The sequence below is a fragment of the Falco cherrug genome, chromosome 10 (assembly GCF_023634085.1).
Source record: "Falco cherrug isolate bFalChe1 chromosome 10, bFalChe1.pri, whole genome shotgun sequence".
Taxonomy (NCBI): domain Eukaryota; kingdom Metazoa; phylum Chordata; class Aves; order Falconiformes; family Falconidae; genus Falco; species Falco cherrug.
The window spans coordinates 32,756,124-32,776,487 of NC_073706.1; the positions used below are offsets into that span (position 1 = coordinate 32,756,124).

The window sequence follows — 20,364 nt, forward strand, 5'->3', positions numbered from 1 at the left end:
GATCTGATCACCACAGCAATAGATACACGTCTGTTTAGAGTCAGCTGACGAGTCACTTTTTCCAGTTTCATCGCAATAAATATTGTCACACTGAAATACTTTGACTATAAATTGCACAGATATGATAGGCTAACACTGCAGAGTATTTTCCATGAGAAGTCACTTCAGTTTTAAATTGGGTTATTTTCATGCTACTTAGATTTGTCTGCTGTCCTGTTCCTGCCAATGTTCGAGAGTTTGAATTAATAACTGAATTTGAATATTCAGATTATACTCACTCAGAAGAAAATACATTTTGTATTCTGTGCAGGAAGTTTTACCAGCAGTGGATTGGTATGCATTCAGTCAAAAGAAAGAATGTGCTTAGATGGACAAGAACAGAGGTGTCATGTAAGAGTGATCAGTTCACATTTGACAATGTTGGGAAATTAATGGATGTAGGGAATTTATGTGTTTTTTATGGATATACCTGCAAGTTTCTTACCCTTTTTTAAAATAACATGCTCAAGCTAGTTACCTTTTACCTTTCACAGAATTATTATAATATGCTTTACTCTTTTAAGATCACTGTGAGTTAGTTTATATATATTATAAAAATGTAACTCGCCCTATATAAATTCTGCAGCAAAGTTCTTAATAATGTTAGTTATACGCTTTAATAGCTAACTTGCGGTAAAATACAAGGCCTGTCTCGGAACTGTCAGCTAAAATTAAAATCTCAAGATGCACTAAGTGTATGCACACTGCACAGAGGTATTTATCAATGTTTGATACAGAGGATTTTTGGTTCCTTTTAATGTTTGTATCATAATTAACTGAAACACATTCAAAAACATAGTATGAAACTGAAAATGAAGTTAATTTTAAATAAAAGCATCTTGAACCTTTAGTCAGATTTATACATGATCTTGTTGACTGTTTTAGCTTCAACTTACTCTTATCCATTTCCATCAGCAGAATTAATTTTCTGTAATGTCCTGTTTTACTCATAATGAGTTGCTCTCAAGTTTAATTTGAGCTTACGTGCTTTGCCAGTCCAATAGACTGTGACATGGGACCTGGGACTGGATAATGCTGAACAACTGCTGTTGTACCTGCAAATCCTGGGTATGTCACTGAACACATCTGCTTGGTAACTCTTGGAATCAGGCTGAGGTTACTGTAGAATTATAATGTCTCTCCTATTTATACCACAAACATTTGATCTCCCATTTTTGATGGAATTAATAGGAGGAGATTAAATAGTTGCGTTAACAAGATTATATTCCTCCAACATGGTAATAGTAAACTAAGACAGAAGTATTTAAGAGGTAGATAATAATACTTTGTTTTCAGTGATGTTTTGGCTAGGCACAAAGTTCAATTTTTCTAGTGATATTTGTTTACATTTCTCATTGCAGAAATTTAGAAGTCATGGGCAGAGTTACTAGTTTGTGTGTGTTAAGTGGGTAGATAGGATTTCATGTTTCTAAACTTGTAACTGAGGAGATAGGCAATCTACGTTACTAAGCAGAGTTTTGCTGCTGTTATATATAGACCTAATTCTAAAGCAAACTTTTTTCCTACTAGATTTTTTGAAATCTTTGGGAAAAGTTGCAAACAGAAAAAAGTGTCAGGTGAGAATGAAAATCCAAATACTTAATTTTTTTTGTTATTTTAAAAACCATTCTTTTCATTAGCTTTTATTAACATCAGAACATTTCAGATTTTAGTGTTGGTTTTTTTAAGTAAATGTCCATTTTTTGAGCATAGAATGAAATTATTCATAATATGCAGATTCTTACAATAGCAGATTTTGTCCCTATGAGGTAAAGGTCAGCATACAAAAAAAAAAAAAAAAGGCAGGATGGACTTGTGAACAGCAGGAATTGTCAACACACATAAAAGTGGCTGAGTTACTAAGAAAGGTTGTTCTGACTCAACAGAATGCCACGATCTGTAAGTGATAAAAAAATTAAAATTGTTCATTAAATGGTAGGAACTGTTCTTATTATGACAGGTTTTTTTTTTCTGAAAGCCATGAGAATGAGAATCCTAAGTTAAAGGGAAGAAAATGCTTCTCTGATGTCCAAGCAAGCGAGAAATCAATGAAGCTGGGGAATATCTTTTATTATATTGTCTTTGGTAACATGTATACCTGCATTCATACAAAGGCTTTCTGCAGTACTGTAGCATGTTGGTATGCTCAGATCTTGTTAGGTAAAAGAACTGGGGACTAAGTTGGCATGTCAACTGGAGCGACTGTCACCCAGGGCATAAATTACCATTTTGTAAAGGATTTGCTGTGTCACTGAACCAAAGACAAATGCCGATAGACTTCACCAGTAGACACATGGTTATTTTCAAATGCCATGACAAATCCTTTTGAGGAACACATGCCTCATATAAGAAGCTTGACTCATTGTCTGTAAACTGTGTATCATTCTTTTGTTGTGAGTGAACTCTACTGTTGCACAGAGTACAGTAAGCTCATATTACTGGTTGTTGGAGGGGGAATTTAGGTATTAAAAAAATGGGAAGCACGTGGTGGATATGACTGGTTAGCATCCTGGCTAGCACAAAGCATTCGTGCCATGACACTGGTGAAATCCAGAGTTTCTGAGCTGTGGTAGTTTCTGTCAAGGGAACAGGAGTGTTGTAGTAACAATAAAGCTGAGGTTGGTCTGGCATGGAAGTGAATGTCTAGAATTAAAACACGGTGAAAGGACTATTTCCCTCAGTTTAGGGAAAGGAAGGCTTGAATGGCTTTAAAGCGCATTGTAACTGCTTTTCCTTATACCCTAATAATTGTGGGTGTTGGGGTCGTAGTTAATATGCAGATGTACTAAAAAGAGGCAAAATATTCTATTATTTTAGCTAGGTATACAGATACTTTATTGTTCTCTTGGCTTAGTTTTGAATTCATGTTACTTCAGAACCAAACTCTGTGCCTGTTTCTCCTCCCCTTCATTTTCTGTCTAATCTCTATTTACTCTAAGCTTTTTAAGCAGGAACTGCATCTTTCTGTGTTAGGTTTTTTGGTTGGGTTTGGGGTTTTTTGGGGTTTGTTTTGTTTTGTTGTTCTGTTTTGTTTTGTTTTTTTTTAATAGTGGCTTGGTCCTTGGGCTGCTTAGGCATTCCAGAAGTGATGTTGCCAATAGTGAAAACTTTAAATATGATGAATGACTGAACTGACATTCTGCTGGAAAGGCATTTCCCCATAATTCATAATATAGCACAGATTTCACTATATCCGATGGGTTTACTGAGACATATTGAAAACTTTTGATATATTGGAAACCAATTATGCATATATTCAACCCTTGTTGTTGTATTTTGGTCGGTTCTTTTATGTAATTTACACACTAAAATAACTAATACAGCTGGCCCAGCACACTCCATTCCCTAAAATCCCTTGACTAGAAAATTAAATGTCCGCTGGTTCTACAGCTCTTCTTTGAAAACAATTTTATGACCAGGTTCATGAATTCACCTGTTGTCCATACTTCTTTCTGCAAAAGTAGAGATGAAATTTGCAGACAAGCATGACTTTGTTCTTGACTGAAAGCTGAGCTTATGAACCACTCAGCAAATGCTATGCCTTTATGTAGAAATTTGCCTTGTTTCCTACTAAGGCATGCAATACCAGCAAAATCTGTGAACTTTATCTGTGGGAAATATTGAGGAAAACGTGGCAATCATTTCATCAAAGTCTACGTTTATTCGACGAATGGGAGATGGTATGTTAACCCCAGTGTTTGGAAGTGTTAATTCATGATCACTGTTCTGCTAAATTGAAAACCTGTCATTCTTCATTAGGTTACAGAATGCCTTATGCAAAGCTTGTACCTTTATTGTGTTTGAAACTTCTGTGATGAATGGTGAGGTTTGTGGCAAGAGTTAAAAGTTATGGATCTGTCTCCATACTTAATCTAGGGTAATCTGATGAATGAGATTTCCTAGATTCCACTTGGATATACTGTTATTGCTGGTTATTACAACTGCTGGTGACTGCCTGTGCCAACAGGTCTCTGATATGTTCTGTCCTTCTGTCATAAATCTTCTTTTGTCTTTAAAATGTTATGACTCTTGACCCGTCAGCGCATACAAAACCTTATACATCAGTCAGCAAAATGTATGGAAATAAGGCCCTTCCTCCATTAGACTTAAGCAACTTAAGTTGGTTTCACTAGAAGGGGTCACGGAAGAATTCAGTGACATGTACTTAGCTTTTTTGTATGGGAATGTAGCTTTATAAATGCATTTGTTACTGTCATAAGAATCATGTTTTCAAAATCATTGACAAGTTACTTCCTTGGATAATGATGTGTAAAAAGGGTAACACTAGATGGCAACATACACACTCTTTTTCTGAGTTTGATTTATTCCTTTGACTTAAGAGAATTATTTGTATTTAAGAAAACATTAGATGTTAATAATGGCAGAGGGATAATTACCTGTAAGTGCAGATGTCCCTAAATTGCAGGAAGAAGAATTTCTTAAAATCTTCACATAAAAATTGTCTCCAAGAAGATTTAAAAGAGCTGCTCTCTGTGTCTCAGCCAAAGACCAGCAAAACTTAAAAGCAAAAAGAATCCAAAAGACAAAAAAATGGAAACTTTTACTAAGTAGTAAGCATTTTCTTCCTGATCATTAATGTAAACATTGTTTAAGAGCAGCTATTCTTTGCAGGCTCTGAACAGCATAGCTCTAAGATCAGGTTCACCAGTTTAGAGGGGACCCAACATGTCGTGATGGTGGTCTTCTGAGGCATAAAAATGGAAGGGAAGTGTCACTGTCCTGCCCTGCTATGGGAAGGAGCTGGGCTGGGCTGTCATAGTTCAGGTACTAAAATCCAGATATATTGCATAAGTCACGCAGGTGTTGGAAGAACCACTGGGCTAAACTAGCGTTGTTCAGGAAGCTGTTTTGTGTGCAGATGGGGCAGGGTTGTAGTGAAAAAGAAAGGGTGATACTGCATTTAAACATGCAAGTGTATATCACCCATGTGATGACTGCCACCAACTTGTTTCTCTCGGATTTTATGCTCAGTCTATTTCTTCTTTACATTAAGTTTGTAAATTTCCTGCATAGTTTAATAAGCACTCAAAGTATAGTGGATCCTTATTTCTATTTAATCTCACTTTGAAGTTTAACTCTTCCTCTACAGAAATTGTACTTTGGGTTTCAATTATGTGAAGTTGAAGTCTTTCAGTAAACACTGAGTAGATACTCTAAAGGCAGTTTGAGAGGACGGGGGGTGTTGTTTGCTGCTTTTGTGGGGGTTTGGAGGTTTTGTGTTTTCCTTAAAAGTTGCCATAGTGTTTCATTATTGGTACTATTTTGTCTGGTGAAGTGTAAGTTCTGAGTTCAATTTTGCAAGACTACATGTCTCATCTGAGTTGCTTTGTTCGTTATAGGAGCAGTTGGAATTAAAGATTCAGAATGTTTTGACGTTTTAATGCATTTCTGTTGGAGTGGCTATCTTATATATATATATATCTTAATCTACTGTTAAGACATTGCTTTAAAGAGCCTGAATTGACATAATTTCTGATTACTGTATTTGGAATGGTGTTTATTTTGGCTTTTACAATTCAATTGTCTCATGCAAGTAATGTACACCTTTATGCTATAACAGGAAATTTTACACACAAAAGAAACAACCGGTATGATAGATTGTGTTATAAAGAGTATCAGAGTATTGGACTAGTGCTTTTAATTTTTATTATAATAACAATAATTTTACTGATCAACATAATCTTAATTTTGCATTTTGTTTGAATAACCAAAGATATAGTTTCATTGTTGATATATTTTTTTAAAACTTAAAACCAACAGATCTAACTTATCTGGCTTTATTTTCAAGTGATTGTAATATACAGTAAATGTGGCTAATTCAATGTCATGTTTTATACTACAAAGAGTAATACAAGCTGCAGAGCAAGCACACTTTAATATACACTGCATAAACTTAAACTGGTTTTCTATGTTTAAAAGACCACAGCAGTTCAAAAAATATTACTGATTTTTTTTTTTTGTTGAGGATACAGGTAGAAACAGAGATTTAAAGCTGCAGTGAACTTCAAGCATTGCCTCTTAGTAATACGTTTCTGTGTGTGTTTCTAGAAGTACATGAGAATAACAGATCTTTATTGTTTTTCAGATGTCAAATTTGAATTTCGATCCCATTCGGCATGTGAATGGCATTATGATGCCTGTACAAGCCCTTGTTTCAAGACATGCAGGGACCCTTTGGGAAAAAACTGTCAGTCAGTACCAAAGTAAGTATCTGTAGTTTTATGGAAAAGTATGTAATTTGGGTAATATACTTACACAGCACAATAAGAATGTGAGTGACCAGATGCAGGCTCAGTACAGCAGAACTGTATTCTTGTATAAGGAGGTAAGCAAAGGAGAAAAGAAATGAAATAAAACCTGCTATGGCAGCTACATGAAGGTGACATTTCAGTTGCTGGGTGAGTATTGTCAGGTTCTGGAATGACTAGTATATTTGTAACTTCCAAGCTGGGGGGTGGGGGCATTAGAGAATACTAATAGAGAGAGGTGATTGTAACTTTGTTTCAAATAGTTGTGCCCCTGCTTTTTCATTATGGCATTGCAACAGCCATATTTGTCCTTGTCTTTTCCTCCCAATAGATATTTGTGCTAAGTCTGGTAAAACTGGCCTTTGGATTTTGTTTTGTAAAAATGTTTGGTATTTCTTAAGCGATAGCATTCACTATTGAACCTGCGACCATTCAATTCAGAGGCTGAGTATTGCAGAGTTAATCCTTTAGCTTAGATCTGAGTGAGAATGGAAGCCATGGCAATGACATTTTGAAGGAATACACTGAAGTGATAAGATTTAGATAGAACAAGACTGTCTACTTAAAAATACTTTATAAATACTGGTTTTCTAAAATTAAATGCTCAATCCAGAATATACTGTTCAACTGGTTAATACTAATTATTTTCTCTTTAGAGTGGAAGGATGCATCCCTGTCTGTCCTCTGAATATGTTGCTGGATGAAATCACTCAAAGATGCGTGTATTTTGAAGACTGTATGTTTGAAAAATTATATATGTTATATATGATACTTAGCTTATTAATTCCTTAGGTCTTTAGTCAAACTTTCAAATATCGGGGCTTAAAGTTGTATAACTATGATCTTAGTTATATGAATCTTGAGATCATTATACATTTTATTAAAAATAATTTCACTCCAAAAATCTGACACAAATTTTCAACTAAGATAGATGTCGTTCTTCATAAAGCATTTCAGTAACATTAGATGTGGAGCAAATCAATTATTTTTTTAATTTGTCTGTGAATTTTGGAAGTTTAAAGGCAATTGAAAAGGTCAGTTATATGAGTTAACCTATAACTCTCCTAGCTTCATGGCTGTAATTATCCATACATTTCAGCTTATTTATTTGTGTCTGATTTCAGGCATTGAACCTGCAGATGGTAGTCCACCTTTGCTACCCAGCATTCAAACACTAGCAGTTTCACGCATGACGTCAAGTACAAGTTTGGCAGCGATCAGTGAAGTGGTAACTTCATTTCCTGTAACTGAAGCAAAGGACATGGAAACAACACTTGCTTCACGATTGCAACTCACTGCAGCTACAGGGAAAACTGATTTTTCAGCTGTTACATCTAATACAACACTTTCAACCATAACTTTAGCATCAAGCATTTCTTCACAGTCAACAGCAATGACGTCTGGGAGAAGTACTATAGCAATGTTCAAAGCAACAAAATCTAACGTAAGCTTGTCTTCTCCTGTTGACATTTCTCCATTGTTTCCATCTACTTTCAGTTCAGAAATTCCCACAAAGGTACAACCGATCAGTAGTGGTTCCACTAAACTATTGAAGACCACAGAACCTCAGTCTGTAACTGCTACACATGCGGTGACTACAAGCACAGAATCAGAAGGCAAACCAATTGCTACTCTTATTTCTACTGGGACACCACTCAGAAGAACAGAAATGCCAGTCAAAACTAAAATAATGGAAATATCAGAAATAGCCACAAGAACACTTCCCATGAAGGAAGCACAAGTAAAACCAGAAGAACTTACAACATTTACACCCAGTGCATTTGAATCAATAACACAAAAAACTACTGCGTATCTGCCCCGGTTTTCTATGTCACCACCCACAGGCATGCCTTCATATACACCACTAGTAAACTTAACAGGAACTTCAGAAGGGCCAAAAATAAGCATAGGACAGTCTTTTACCACAGCAGCTAATGTTACAGTAACATCATTTTCTCCTGTGATCACTACTTTCTTAAAACCAGCATCTTCAGCAACAACAAAAGCAGCAACTGTTTTGACTGAAAAAAGCATGAAGACCACATTTTCACCAACATCCACACCACCTATTTCATTAGGAATGACAATTACAAAATCTCCTATTGAAACGGTTCAACACCTGACTGGTACTGCAGAGGTACCTTTCAGCACAACTTTAGGTCCAAGGACGACAATTCCAATAACTCTGCAGACTCAAGAGAGATCATCAGAAAAAACTTTGTTATCATTCACAACTCATAAAAAGGAAACTCCCAAAACAACATCTCATGTGGAGCATATGTCAAGTTCCTATTTCCCTCCATATTCACTGCATCCTAGTTCTACTACTGAAAAATCTGTTACTTTTTCTACAAAAAGGCCTTCAGTGTCTGTTCCTAGTCCTGCTTCTCCAGCTTCAGGTGAATTAAAAAAAACATTTAAAACTGTTTCAACTACAGGATATCCCTCATACACAGTTCTAAACACAACAGAGTTCCTGACTACATTATACACTAAATACCCTGTTACGGCTGAGACTATCAGAGTGACACCTTTGACTGTTGAGGTAACATCCCCTTTTGAATTAGCAAAGTCAACTTTGTCTTCTGGAAGAACATCTACCGACTACAAGTCAACTCTGGTTTCAAGTACAGCGAAGACCAGCACTTCAGCGTATTCAGGTAGTGTTGCCACATCAGCAATGAAACCCCCTGTCTCATCGAAAGAAACCACCACAGTTCCTTTCATGTCTACAGAAAGAGAGTCAGCTCAAAGAACATCCATCACTGGATCTCCGCTTACTCTCCTTACTGCAACTGCAACCACATTGTTGGCAACACAACCTGATAAATCACAAGTGGAAAAAATTGCTAGCACCTCTACGAGAAAGCCATCTGCTTTCCCTTTTTCACTATCAAGTTCTCTAATCTCTTTAAACATTTCTCTTCCTTCACTACCCTCCTATGGAAAAGAAACATCACTGACAGCTCTCAGTCCCATGCCTACCTCCCATGAAATGACCTCTTTCTATCCAAGAACAACTATAGCAAAATCTATGTTACCAACAGAAAAGACCTCTCCAGCTCTGACTTTCTCTATTTTATCCACCCTAACAGAACAATCAAGTCCAATAACAACAGTATCATACTACAGATCACCAGGCAAAGCCATTTTAGATATCACTCATGCCACGTTCTTTCCATCCTCTGAGTTCACCAGTCAGCTCGTAACAACCAAAAAAGTAATGACAGCCAAAGAAAAATCGACTCTGTCCCCTTCCGTTGTACTTCCAGTAACAAAGCCTCCTTACACTTTCTCCACGTCTCAGTATCTAGCAGATAAATTGGTTTCTTCACCTTCTTTAACACATATGATGCCAGTAGTAACCACCACACCAAAATATCCAATAGAAACTAAATTAGTTTCTACAACATGGCAATCTACAATCCAAAGTATAACAGATACAGCAAAATTTACAGTAGCTACAACTCAACCATCCTTTCCTCCATCCTCAGTAGGCCCCTTCTCTTGGCAGGCATCTTCAGGAGATAAACTTTCAGTACAGACCACAAAGGCCGTGGTTATACCACATTTTTCTACTCAGAAGGCTATAGAACTTGGTTATCAGACTTCTGAGTCTTCTCTGACAAGCCAAAGCATTACCCCAATCTACCAGTATCCTGCAGAAACTCTAACAAAATCCACTGGTCACCCACAACGTGTCTTTAGCACAACTGAAGCTACAGTAGAATTGACTTCCTCATACCCCTTCAGCACCTCACGTCCTGAAGGCACTCAATCAAGTATATTTCCTACCTCAGCAGGTCCTGCACAAGTTATTTTACCAACTGAAAAAGAGTTGCATTTAACTGATTCAGTCATGCAACCGTATGTATCAAGAACGACTACCCTTTTGCAGTCTGTAGTCCCAACTAGAACAACAGCTGACTTGATTTTTGGCAAAAGTATTCTCCCTTCCTCACCAGAAGTGTTTGCACCTTCCTCTTCTTTAGCAACGATTAAAAAAGAAACATTTCCTTCATTTTCCACGCAAAAGGCAGCTACTGGTCTAAAATTCACATGGCAGGCCTCATTTACTGGATCGCTTGATTCAAGACAAACACTTGAAACAACTACAGCTTCACCAGGATCTAAGTCAACCTCTTCATTAGCTTTACCAGAAACAACTGAAATTCCCATCACAATGAGGAGTGGGCCATCCACATCAACAAGCAAAAGTGGTACAGAGAAAACTATGGTGTTGCCTAAGCAAGTCACACTTTCAACCACCACCTACAGTTCCACGTTTCTAGCAAGTTCAGCATTGTCAGATATGGCCCATTCATCAGCTGCAACTTCAGCCTCTTCATTGATAAGCAGTACTAGGCAAAATGTTAGTATTTTATCAGCAACTTCAGACAAAGCAGAAGTAGTAGCAGAATCCATCACAAGCTCTGTGAAGCCCACCTCTTTTTCAGTTACTTCAGAAGCAGAAGGAGCAGTGCCCATTGATACAGTAAAATCTGAAAAGCCAGAATTAACAAAAGTCCAAGCTGTCCATACTCAGGGTGCTACTCCAGGAACACCTCAGACATTTTACTCTCCATATTTCACAAACACAACTGCAGTTCCTTCTAATGTAAGTGTATCAGTACTGTCCTCTATAGGTTCATCCTCTGAACCAAAATCTCTTTCTTCTATAGCTGCATCATCAGTCAGTACTACTCAAACTTCAAAACTTGAAATATCATCTGAGATGCAAACACCTGTGAGTTCACTGCTAATGATATCTGACCATCCAAATGACACAACAGCTCCGTCAGTTTCCTCATTTCCCTCTTTATCTACCAAACCACTTTATGGCTTGACTACAACATTTTCTGATGGACTGGCAACAGCTGAAGCCGTGTCAGGAGCCCCGGCATCAGCTTTTATGCTGCCTAGAGAAACAGCAACTCCTCAGACTTGTACAGTGAGTATCTATAAATATTTATCTGGTTTTGAATGTGTCTTGGTTACTTCTACACACTGATAAAAAAAATAATTGTGAGCCATACTTTGATCTTCAGGATTTAAAATAGCTGTATCAGATAGGGAGCTCTATTATTTTCTGAATTATATCTGAAGCTTTGGATGGTTTCATTGCACATAATGGTTTTTATAAGTGCTATAATCCACTGTGAATGCTACAAGAATGGGGTTTTGGCAAAATATGGTGCTTCATAGTTTTCAATGGCAGGTTTTGTCACGTTGCCCTCCTTAAAGTACACCTTTCCAGACATCTGTGTTATTATTCTTACCTGTGCTCTTCCATACTTTTCCTTCTCAACTTTTTTTTTAACGTAAAGTTAAAAATTCAGTAACGCTGTTCCCCGCTTTGCAACAGGACAGCAGTTTTAAACTGCTCTCAGAACGGTCAGGTTTTCAAAGGAGCTTTTCACTTGTAGCTTCTGTCAGCGTTGCAGGGATTCATAAGTATTCTGTACCAAAGAATCTGAGCCCCTTTTTTGAGCAAATACTCTGCAATGTAGTGATACTTGCTTGGTAAGAATGGTAACCTGTCTTTTATTAAATATGCCTTAGCCAATCACAGAGAACGAGTGCATAAAACACATTTGCTTGGATGGACAACTGATCCAAGTTAATAAGTCACAGAACTGCCCATATAATGCAACTCAACCCAGCTGTGGAGTTTTAGGCTTTGCTACTCAAATGAATGGTGACAAATGCTGCCCAAAGTGGGAATGTGCATGTAAGTAAGTGTGCTTTTGAAGTGAATTTAGATAACAATTTAATGCATGTGTAAGAAGGCTAAGAACTGACACCTCTATACCATGGTGTAGAAATAGAAGATGCATATTTTACGGATTATTTGTTGTCTAATGCAATTCATAATTCTAGTTCTACGTCCAGGGTAATGAAATCAAAATGCTGCTTTAATGTAGGATGTTCCTTTTACCCAGCTTTAGGTGTCTGCAGTGGATGTGTCCAGGTCTGACTTAGACCCATACTGTTTTCTGTCTAATCAGAGGACACCTAGTCAATATAGTAGTGGATTTTTTGGTTCATCTTATATCTACTTCAGTATGAGAAGATTCCCTAGACTCTGTGAACTAGCACTCTTAACAGTGTGAGGACTCTGAAAGTATAGCTGTACTGTAATTACTCCCACCAGTTACCTAGAATTGGGCAGGAATAATAGAAACCTTAGAGAAAATTCAATTTAGTCCATAGTAGCAAAGAAAGGATGCAGAGATAAGCAATGCAAATTTCTACTTATGGTCTAGAATCTGAAATAAATTGAAGAGTAGAACTCCAAGCCCTTTGAAACAAGAGCTTTAGCAATAAGACTGTGAAGAAGGAAATATTCCACGTGAGCTCCCACCTTCAGAACAAGACTGGAAGGGATCTAAGGATCCAGCATGATCCACTGTCATTCATGTTTTTTGCTAGTTTGGGGTTTGTAAAAAATCAGTAACCTTTGCTGGTGAGAACTGTAAGAAAATAACTGACTGCGGAGGTCTGCAGGTCTTTCAGGTCCCACTGAAATATGCAAGATTTGGCTCTGCTCTCCATTCACAGAGATGCAACGGTATCAAATATAGCGGAAAATGTGCACTGTGTATATGAAAATCTAGTTAGCTAGTTAATCTTCTAAAACTGATTGGTTTATCTTCATATTTTGTAATATTTACAGACATTCTAAGATACATTAGAAAAAATGTTTAATTTCTTTTTATTTTTCTTAGGCCGTTGCACAATTTTCTCTGATCTGAGCATTGTAACCTACGATGGAAATTATGTGGCTTTATTCAAAGAAGCATCCTACGTTGTTAGTCAAACTCAAGATGAAACTATAACTATCCACATCCTTGACTGTAGAACGGTAACTAATATTTATTACCTAACAAATGATGTTCAGTACTGCTAAGAAGATATATCTTAAAAGAAGGGGCTAAGTAATACTACATAGTTGTGGTTAATTATTTATTTCTGTGCAACATCTATGAATTGTACTTGCATTTTACAACACTTCTTACACATTTTACAACACATGAATTGTATAGGACTTTTATCACCTGACTTTATATTCACAGCTCATTCTGAAACAGCTGGAAGGTGAGAGGTAGGTCCATGTTATCTTATTATAAGTGTAAAATAGACAAGGTGGTGAGAGACTAAGTTGGATATACATTCGTTAGTCACTTCTGTGAATGCTATCATGTAATCAGTACCACCATAGTGTACCAGTGTACCACCAATGTATTTCAATGCATGATTTTTATCTATGTTCCTATGGAGAAATTTGCATTGGAAACACTAATCCTCAGAGCCATGAAAGACTGTAGAAATGTCAGAATAAATTAAAGCACCTTGTGCATTCCAAGTCTCTGACAAGGGCAAATGTTTGTGTCAGAAAGGGAAGACAGAAACCCTAACGGGTATCCCGCCTAACGGGTAGTGTAGATAGGCTCTGTGTCATGAAGAATTAATTTCTCGTGAGCCTTTACAAAGCTCTTTAAATTCCAGGCTCTTCTGTGAAAGCTACGTAATTTTGATGTCCATATAAATGTCCATCACAAAGTTTGGTCCCAGGTAGTACCTTATGGAATTTGATTCCAGAAGTTCAATATGTTTGATGTGAAAAAGCAGATCAGTTTATGACTTCCAGATTTGCTTTCCTGTTGTATTCAGTGCTTTCTGTTTTGTTCAGCACCCAGCACCTTGGTGGCTCAAGAAGTATGCATATATTTCTGATCCATTACTTGTGTACAGTACATATATCATATGGATTTGTCATGCCCAGTCCTGTTCTCACTCTGTTTCAGATATGTGGTTCATACTTTAAGTGTCTGAACAGCAAGTCTGCTGTATTCTTTTTACCTGAAAACCTTTTTTTCTAATGTAATTTCAGGATTGAAATTGATGATACAACAGAGTTGCTGAACACAGTGAGATCATATTTTGTTTGTTTATTTTGCAAGAATTCTACCTAGATGAACTTTGTAGTCCAGGCTGGAAACTGCAGTCAGCATCAGTTTTCCTCTCTAAAAAATATACCCCCCAAAATCCTTAATATCCTGGTACCTAAAACCAATAAGTAGCTAATGTATCATGATTTTGCACATCATGACTGTAGTTGATGTATTTTTGCTTTCCCCACAGAGTAATTCAAATTCAACTTCTTTGTGCCTGGCAATGCTGAATCTAACCTATGTATCAAATCAAATTATTATCAATCGTTTAAGTAGAAAAGTAAGTATTCTGAGAGTTTGGTTTTCTTTGCATTTTAGATAGCATCTCTACTTCTGTAATCAACTGCCTCCTTATGTGGATACTGAAGATTAGAGTAGGACACAATAGGACACATTCATTGTTCCGACTTTGTAATCTAGTGAACTGCTAGTAAATTTAAAGAGTCAAACTGTGGTACAAGGACAGTTAATGAGGCAAGTCCAGGGCAAGGCACATAAACTGTCTCTTTAGTACCTATATTATCTTTGCAGAAGTGAGCCTGACCTTTTGGAATTAGTTACTACAAGCCAGATTCCTAAGCTGTCGAGAATCAGGTCTTATTTCTACCTATAGCGCTTGGTACCTGACATTTAACCTCTTTTCTGTGTGTATTTTAGATAACAGTAAATTCAAGATTTGCTTGGCCTACTGTTAGAAAATATGGATACAAAGTGGAGGATACGGGCTTCAAGTATGCAGTTGAGACCCCAACAAAAATCAGAATTCAGTGGTTTCACAACACAGGCGTGATGATTTTTGAGTTTAATAGTAGCAGCGAACCAAGAGCTTTGGGATTATGTGGTAAGTCTAGTGTAGTGCAAGAAATAAAGGCATTCAGATGCTTTGCTAGGGAGGCACATTTTCCTAGTACTTTTTGCAGGATCTGGCCCAAAAGAGTTATTGTAGATCATTGCAAAGTCTTAAGATACTATTAAAATGAAATTATTATTAGTTTTTTAATTGTTGAAATGATGCTTGATACCTATACACATAATCACTTTTTAGCCATAATGATGCTTCTAACTGTAAGCTGTTTGAATCACAGGCATGACTGCTGTAACCAAACCCAAATAAGTAACACAAGCATAAGTCCGTAATGTCAAATAAGGTTATTTACAGATTTAGTGTTTGATATCTGTCTGATAGGAAGTAATATATGCTATTTTCAGTTTCTAAAGGTCAGGATTCACAGGGGATGTTAACTTGAGAGAACTAATCTTAGTTATCTGGTGGAGGAGGTGGAATACCATCCCTGGATGTGTTTAGAAAAACGTGTAGATGTGGTGCTTAGGGACATGGTTAAGTGATGGACTTGGCAGCCCTGAATTAATGGTCGGACTTGATGATGTCAAATGTCTTTTCCAACCCAAATGATTCTGTGATTTTATGATTTTATAATTTAGAATTGCCATGCACGTTTGTGGAGCTCTCAGAAGAAAACGTTCTAGAAGTCTGATATAAAATCCTCAGACTTTGTAATCAGGAGGAAAGAATGGGGGACTGATCCATCATTCTGCTTTTTCACAACTCTTAAAGGACCCTCCCGAGTGGACTACCATAATACTTGCATCTTCTGTGTTGACTGAAGTCACTCTCCATGTGTTGCATACCTTTTTTTGCTCCAAAGTGTTTCAGTATTGCCAGCTGCCTTAAACAGAAACAAAATGTGTTGCTGCCTTCTGAGAATCAAATACAGAAAAGTTGTGGGGTTTGGGGCTGGGTTTTTTTCCCCTGCTAAGGGGTAATATAAGTATACATGGAAGTGCTAAAAGCTGCACTTTTAAGGTAGCTTTTAAGCCAATAGGTGCTTAAGACTGTTCAGGGCCATAAGTAGGATAGTACAGTCTTTCTGCAGTACAGTAACAGATAAGCATCTTGGCATTTTATGGGGTTTCCCTTTTCTGATCACATTTACAGTTTTCAGTTATTGCTATATGTGGAGGTGCTTTGTAACCTTTTTTAAAATACATTTTTGTTTAGTGCTTGTGCAACTGAATGAAGTTTGTGTGCCATAGCTGGGCACTCTGAACAGCTCTTTGATATGCAATAGATTTCCATTCATAGATGCACCGTTACTTTTGCTTTGTTTAATTTGTCTGAATTTTTTGTATTTTGATCCTCCCAAATACTTTCTACATCTGTTGTAAGTTGTGATACGATCACACTGTATAAGTTTTTTAAAAGCTATTTACTTGTTCAAATGTGCCACTTCAAACGTACTACAGAATGAACCAAGTGGTGTTAACCTGCTTTTTTCTTCTGGTCATACACAGGGGTTTGTGATAGAAGCTTGGAAAATGACCTGATGCTACCCAACAGGACAGTTTTAAGCAAGAGCAGTGCTCCGTCAACTTTTATAGACAGCTGGCAAGTGCCAGACACGTTAAAGTATGTTGGAGAAGACAGGCATCGGGAAACTAATTGCTCAGTTATGGACTGCTCAGAGTGCTTAAGAATGGTGTTGAACCAGACCTTCAGCAGCTGTCATCCTTACGTATGTTAACTATTTCAGAAGCTTACATTTTAAAAGAGATGCAGTTCTGACATGATTTTGTATACTTGACAATTTCATTAATGTGAAACTACATGTAACCACATCTATAGAATGAGATACTTACTTTTTTGTATCTACAGTTGCAAGGTAAAAGTAACTGAAGAGTGTGGCAGCTTGATAGGAGTGTTGCAATAAGCAACTAATACTTTCAGAATTCAATCTCTGTTAGTTTTGACAATACCATCGAATTAACAAACCAGTCCCAGCTAATTCAGTTGTATCAATATGATGTAGAGCAAAGTAAAATAAAATAGTTTTAGGATTTAATTAATCCTTAAGTGTTCAGTAATTTAACAGGTTCCAAATTGCAATAGGTAATCTAAGAGCTTGCATTCTAAAAAGCTCTAGAGACAGGGAGTTCCAGCTTAGAAAGATGAGGAGGTGGAACAGACTGCTTAAAGCAAACAGCAAACTCACAGTGTGCAAATTAAGTATTTGTGATCATATGAGTACATTTACCATTTCACCTTTTGTCTATTGAGTTTCATGAAGAGGAGGCCAAAAATAGGCAAAAATAGAGAGGTAAGGAAGAACAAGGAACAATAAGTAATTATGTCTTCTATTGGAAAACCTATATTACCTCTTGCCTTGGCACTTATAAGAGGTGAAAGCGAGGACTATAAGGATGTGAACATTCAGGAAGCCTTACTTTTAAATAGTAGTAGATTCTCTTTGTACACCAGTGAAGACTGGTGGTCTCTTTGCTTTACTGTGAACCAAGACCATTCGGCTTCACTGTTTCTAGCTGATATTTAAAAAGGTCAATCTTTTTCCTACCTAGCAAGGTCTCTATAAAGGTGTAATATTTTTTTGTTTTTTTCTTTGTTAGGTTCCACCTGAGCTGTTCTGTGATATATGGGTTCGAGACACTGAGTACATTCGAAATCCATGCATTTCGTTAGCTGCCTATGTGGCAATGTGCAACAAATTTAATATTTGTATAGAATGGAGGAGCTCAGATTACTGCCGTAAGTATTCTGCATATATGTGTACCTCTAATGTTCACAGAGACAAAATTTGCCCAATATAAGAGTTACTGTAAGTTGAAAATACCAGTGCTCCTTGACTCCTCGTGTACTCTGGAAGTCATTGTTGAGATAATAAATTCAGCATTTTTTTTTTTTAATACAATTCAAAGCAGCATGCAAAAGAAATCAGGATCATTATAGCAATTTTACAGATGGAAAAGGGAAGTTAAACAGCCTTGCTCAGAAGCCTGCCTCTGGCTTATAATGAACTGTAGAAGTCAAATCTTCTCACTTGCAATGTAGTGTTCATTTCTCTGAGCCACTTCACACTGATAAAACCAAAACAGAACAGAATTGCCTGTGGAAAGGAGGAAGCCACAGAAAGAAAGTTCTGTAGTACTTTGAATTGGTGGCACCTGCTTGATGCAGCTGCAGAAAACTGTCTTTGGAGAGAGGATTAGAGAATTGAAACACCTTTGAGATGGAAAGTAAGGAGTAAAACCTGAAAGCCAGAGTGTCCTGGCAGAAAACATGTCCCATAGCAACATGCTGAAATATAAGGCCAAACGGCATCTGTAGTTGTCAGTAAATAGAAAATTTGGATTGCAGCATCTCTTTATGCTGTCAGTGATCACCTAGGAAAAGTCCTATTCAGTAATAACGTAGGGAGGTCTGAGGTTTCAGTGCTTGACAAGGGAAAGCCATACTAATGAAGTGTGATACCCAAATATAGTAGAACTCGTTGTACACAGAAATCCTAAGGATGTCTTTTTTAAAAGATTTAAGTACATGTGTACAAAAGATCGGTACATGTGTACAGGCTTCATGCAGGTATGTTGTAATGCCTTGCAAATAATAGTCATGGACCCTAAAGTTTAAAAACAGTCAATTATTTTTTTATTTTATTCTTGAGTTTATATGGACTTCAGTAGCAAATAACTGTTTAAACAAAGGTCTTACAAAATATATCTGTAACTGCAGTTAGGTATGCCAGCCATCACAAAGGGACACATCACTCTTATACCGCAGTGACCTCTGGCGGCTCGTGCCTAGCTGGGAAAGACACAAAGTCGCACCTGAACCTTGTGGGTCACCGAGTGTTGCCGTGCTGGAGGCTGATTTTTAAAAGCCTGACATTCTCTATTTACAGGGCTCTCATAGGTATTTCCTGTGGGGCATTGTGGCCATTTTTAGTAGTGAGGAGCTGAATAAAATCAGCCTCCTCTCCCAATTAATCTTAACTCTAAACTGGAACCCTCTTCGTTTTTGAGCACAGTCCCTTTGTGAATTGGACTCCGTCTCATTACTGTGATTCCAGATGGTGCTGCTGTATGATTTAGGTACCATTACATGATGAGGATCATATATTTTGGTAGTTCACACAACCACACTGTTAGCATTTCTATTCATTCTCAGTTTGCCATATTTATGCAGTTTTAATCACTGTTTTAAACCAATGAAAGATCATGTTAAGTTTTCAACTGCAAAATTTAAATTAAAATTAGATGCTTTTTTGTCTGTTCCTGCATAGACTTATAAAGTGCCAATGAATTTACATCACTAGCACAAAGAATGTTAAATTTAGCTCTGTTCTTTGAGTTAAATTAATGTGGCTACCTATTAAATATAGTAACAAATTAATCTCGTTCTTTGTTATTCCATGTAAAACAATGCTGAATTTGCTTTTCCATATGTATTTTTATAATTAACAAAGCTTTGTCCTTTAGTAACTACTGCAGTATCTTCAGCCACTGCAAAGTATACAGAATGATTCAGAATGCTATAATATTAGTCTGTGTAGTATTTGCAAATGTTCTTGGAAGGTTAAGTTCCTTTGTGTCAACGCTGTTGGATGCTTTGATATCTCTACTGCCAAAATGCAAACTGAAGCCTGATGAAAATGTTACTACAAGAAGAGGAGAAATAAAAGTTCTTGCAACTTTCCTTGGTTTGAATTTGTCATATAGAATGTAACTAACCGGTCTGTACCAGTGTTTTAGGTTGGTAGATGCTACTGAATTGGCAGGCACAGGAAAAACACTGTCTTCTCTTAGGTACTGCCTCATGTGATTACAACTTCAGAATGAGTGATTTGTTTATTTCCTTCCTAGCCTTTCCCTGCTCTGAAAACTTCTCCTATCAGGCTTGTATAGCTGCCTGTGAGGTTCCACATAGCTGTCAGAATAATGCAGTTGCTTCTCTGGACTCAGACTCCTGCTCGGTGTTGACAGAAGGCTGTATCTGTGCTGGAGGGACCATCCTTCACCGAGCTCACACTGCTGTCTGTATTCCTGAAGAGAAATGTGGTATATTTGGATATGATTTCTTTTTTATTACCTGCAAGTTGATGGTCAGATACTTCATAAGTAATAAGTTGAGTTCTGGCCTGATGACGTGTGGGTTCTGTATGTCATTTGGTCGAGGACTGCTAAATATGCAGTAAACGTTAACTGCACAGGTGAGCTAGCAGGAAATGTCCTTGTGACATACAATTTTGCTCACCACCTCCAGCTGGAGGATGCTCTTCGAAATGGAAGTT

General features: G+C 37.2%; 1 protein-coding gene across 1 annotated transcript in view; it reads left to right on the plus strand.

The window, feature by feature from the left end:
• Window positions 1-20,364, plus strand: part of OTOG (otogelin) — a 104,390-nt gene that overhangs the window by 63,704 nt on the left and 20,322 nt on the right. The window contains exons 34-43 of the mRNA XM_055723020.1: window positions 6,146-6,263; window positions 6,965-7,044; window positions 7,433-11,259; window positions 11,871-12,039; window positions 13,037-13,173; window positions 14,454-14,543; window positions 14,921-15,104; window positions 16,577-16,797; window positions 17,687-17,825; window positions 19,937-20,131. Coding sequence (XP_055578995.1) covers window positions 6,146-6,263; window positions 6,965-7,044; window positions 7,433-11,259; window positions 11,871-12,039; window positions 13,037-13,173; window positions 14,454-14,543; window positions 14,921-15,104; window positions 16,577-16,797; window positions 17,687-17,825; window positions 19,937-20,131 — 5,160 coding nt within the window. The remainder of the gene's footprint in view (window positions 1-6,145; window positions 6,264-6,964; window positions 7,045-7,432; window positions 11,260-11,870; window positions 12,040-13,036; window positions 13,174-14,453; window positions 14,544-14,920; window positions 15,105-16,576; window positions 16,798-17,686; window positions 17,826-19,936; window positions 20,132-20,364) is intronic.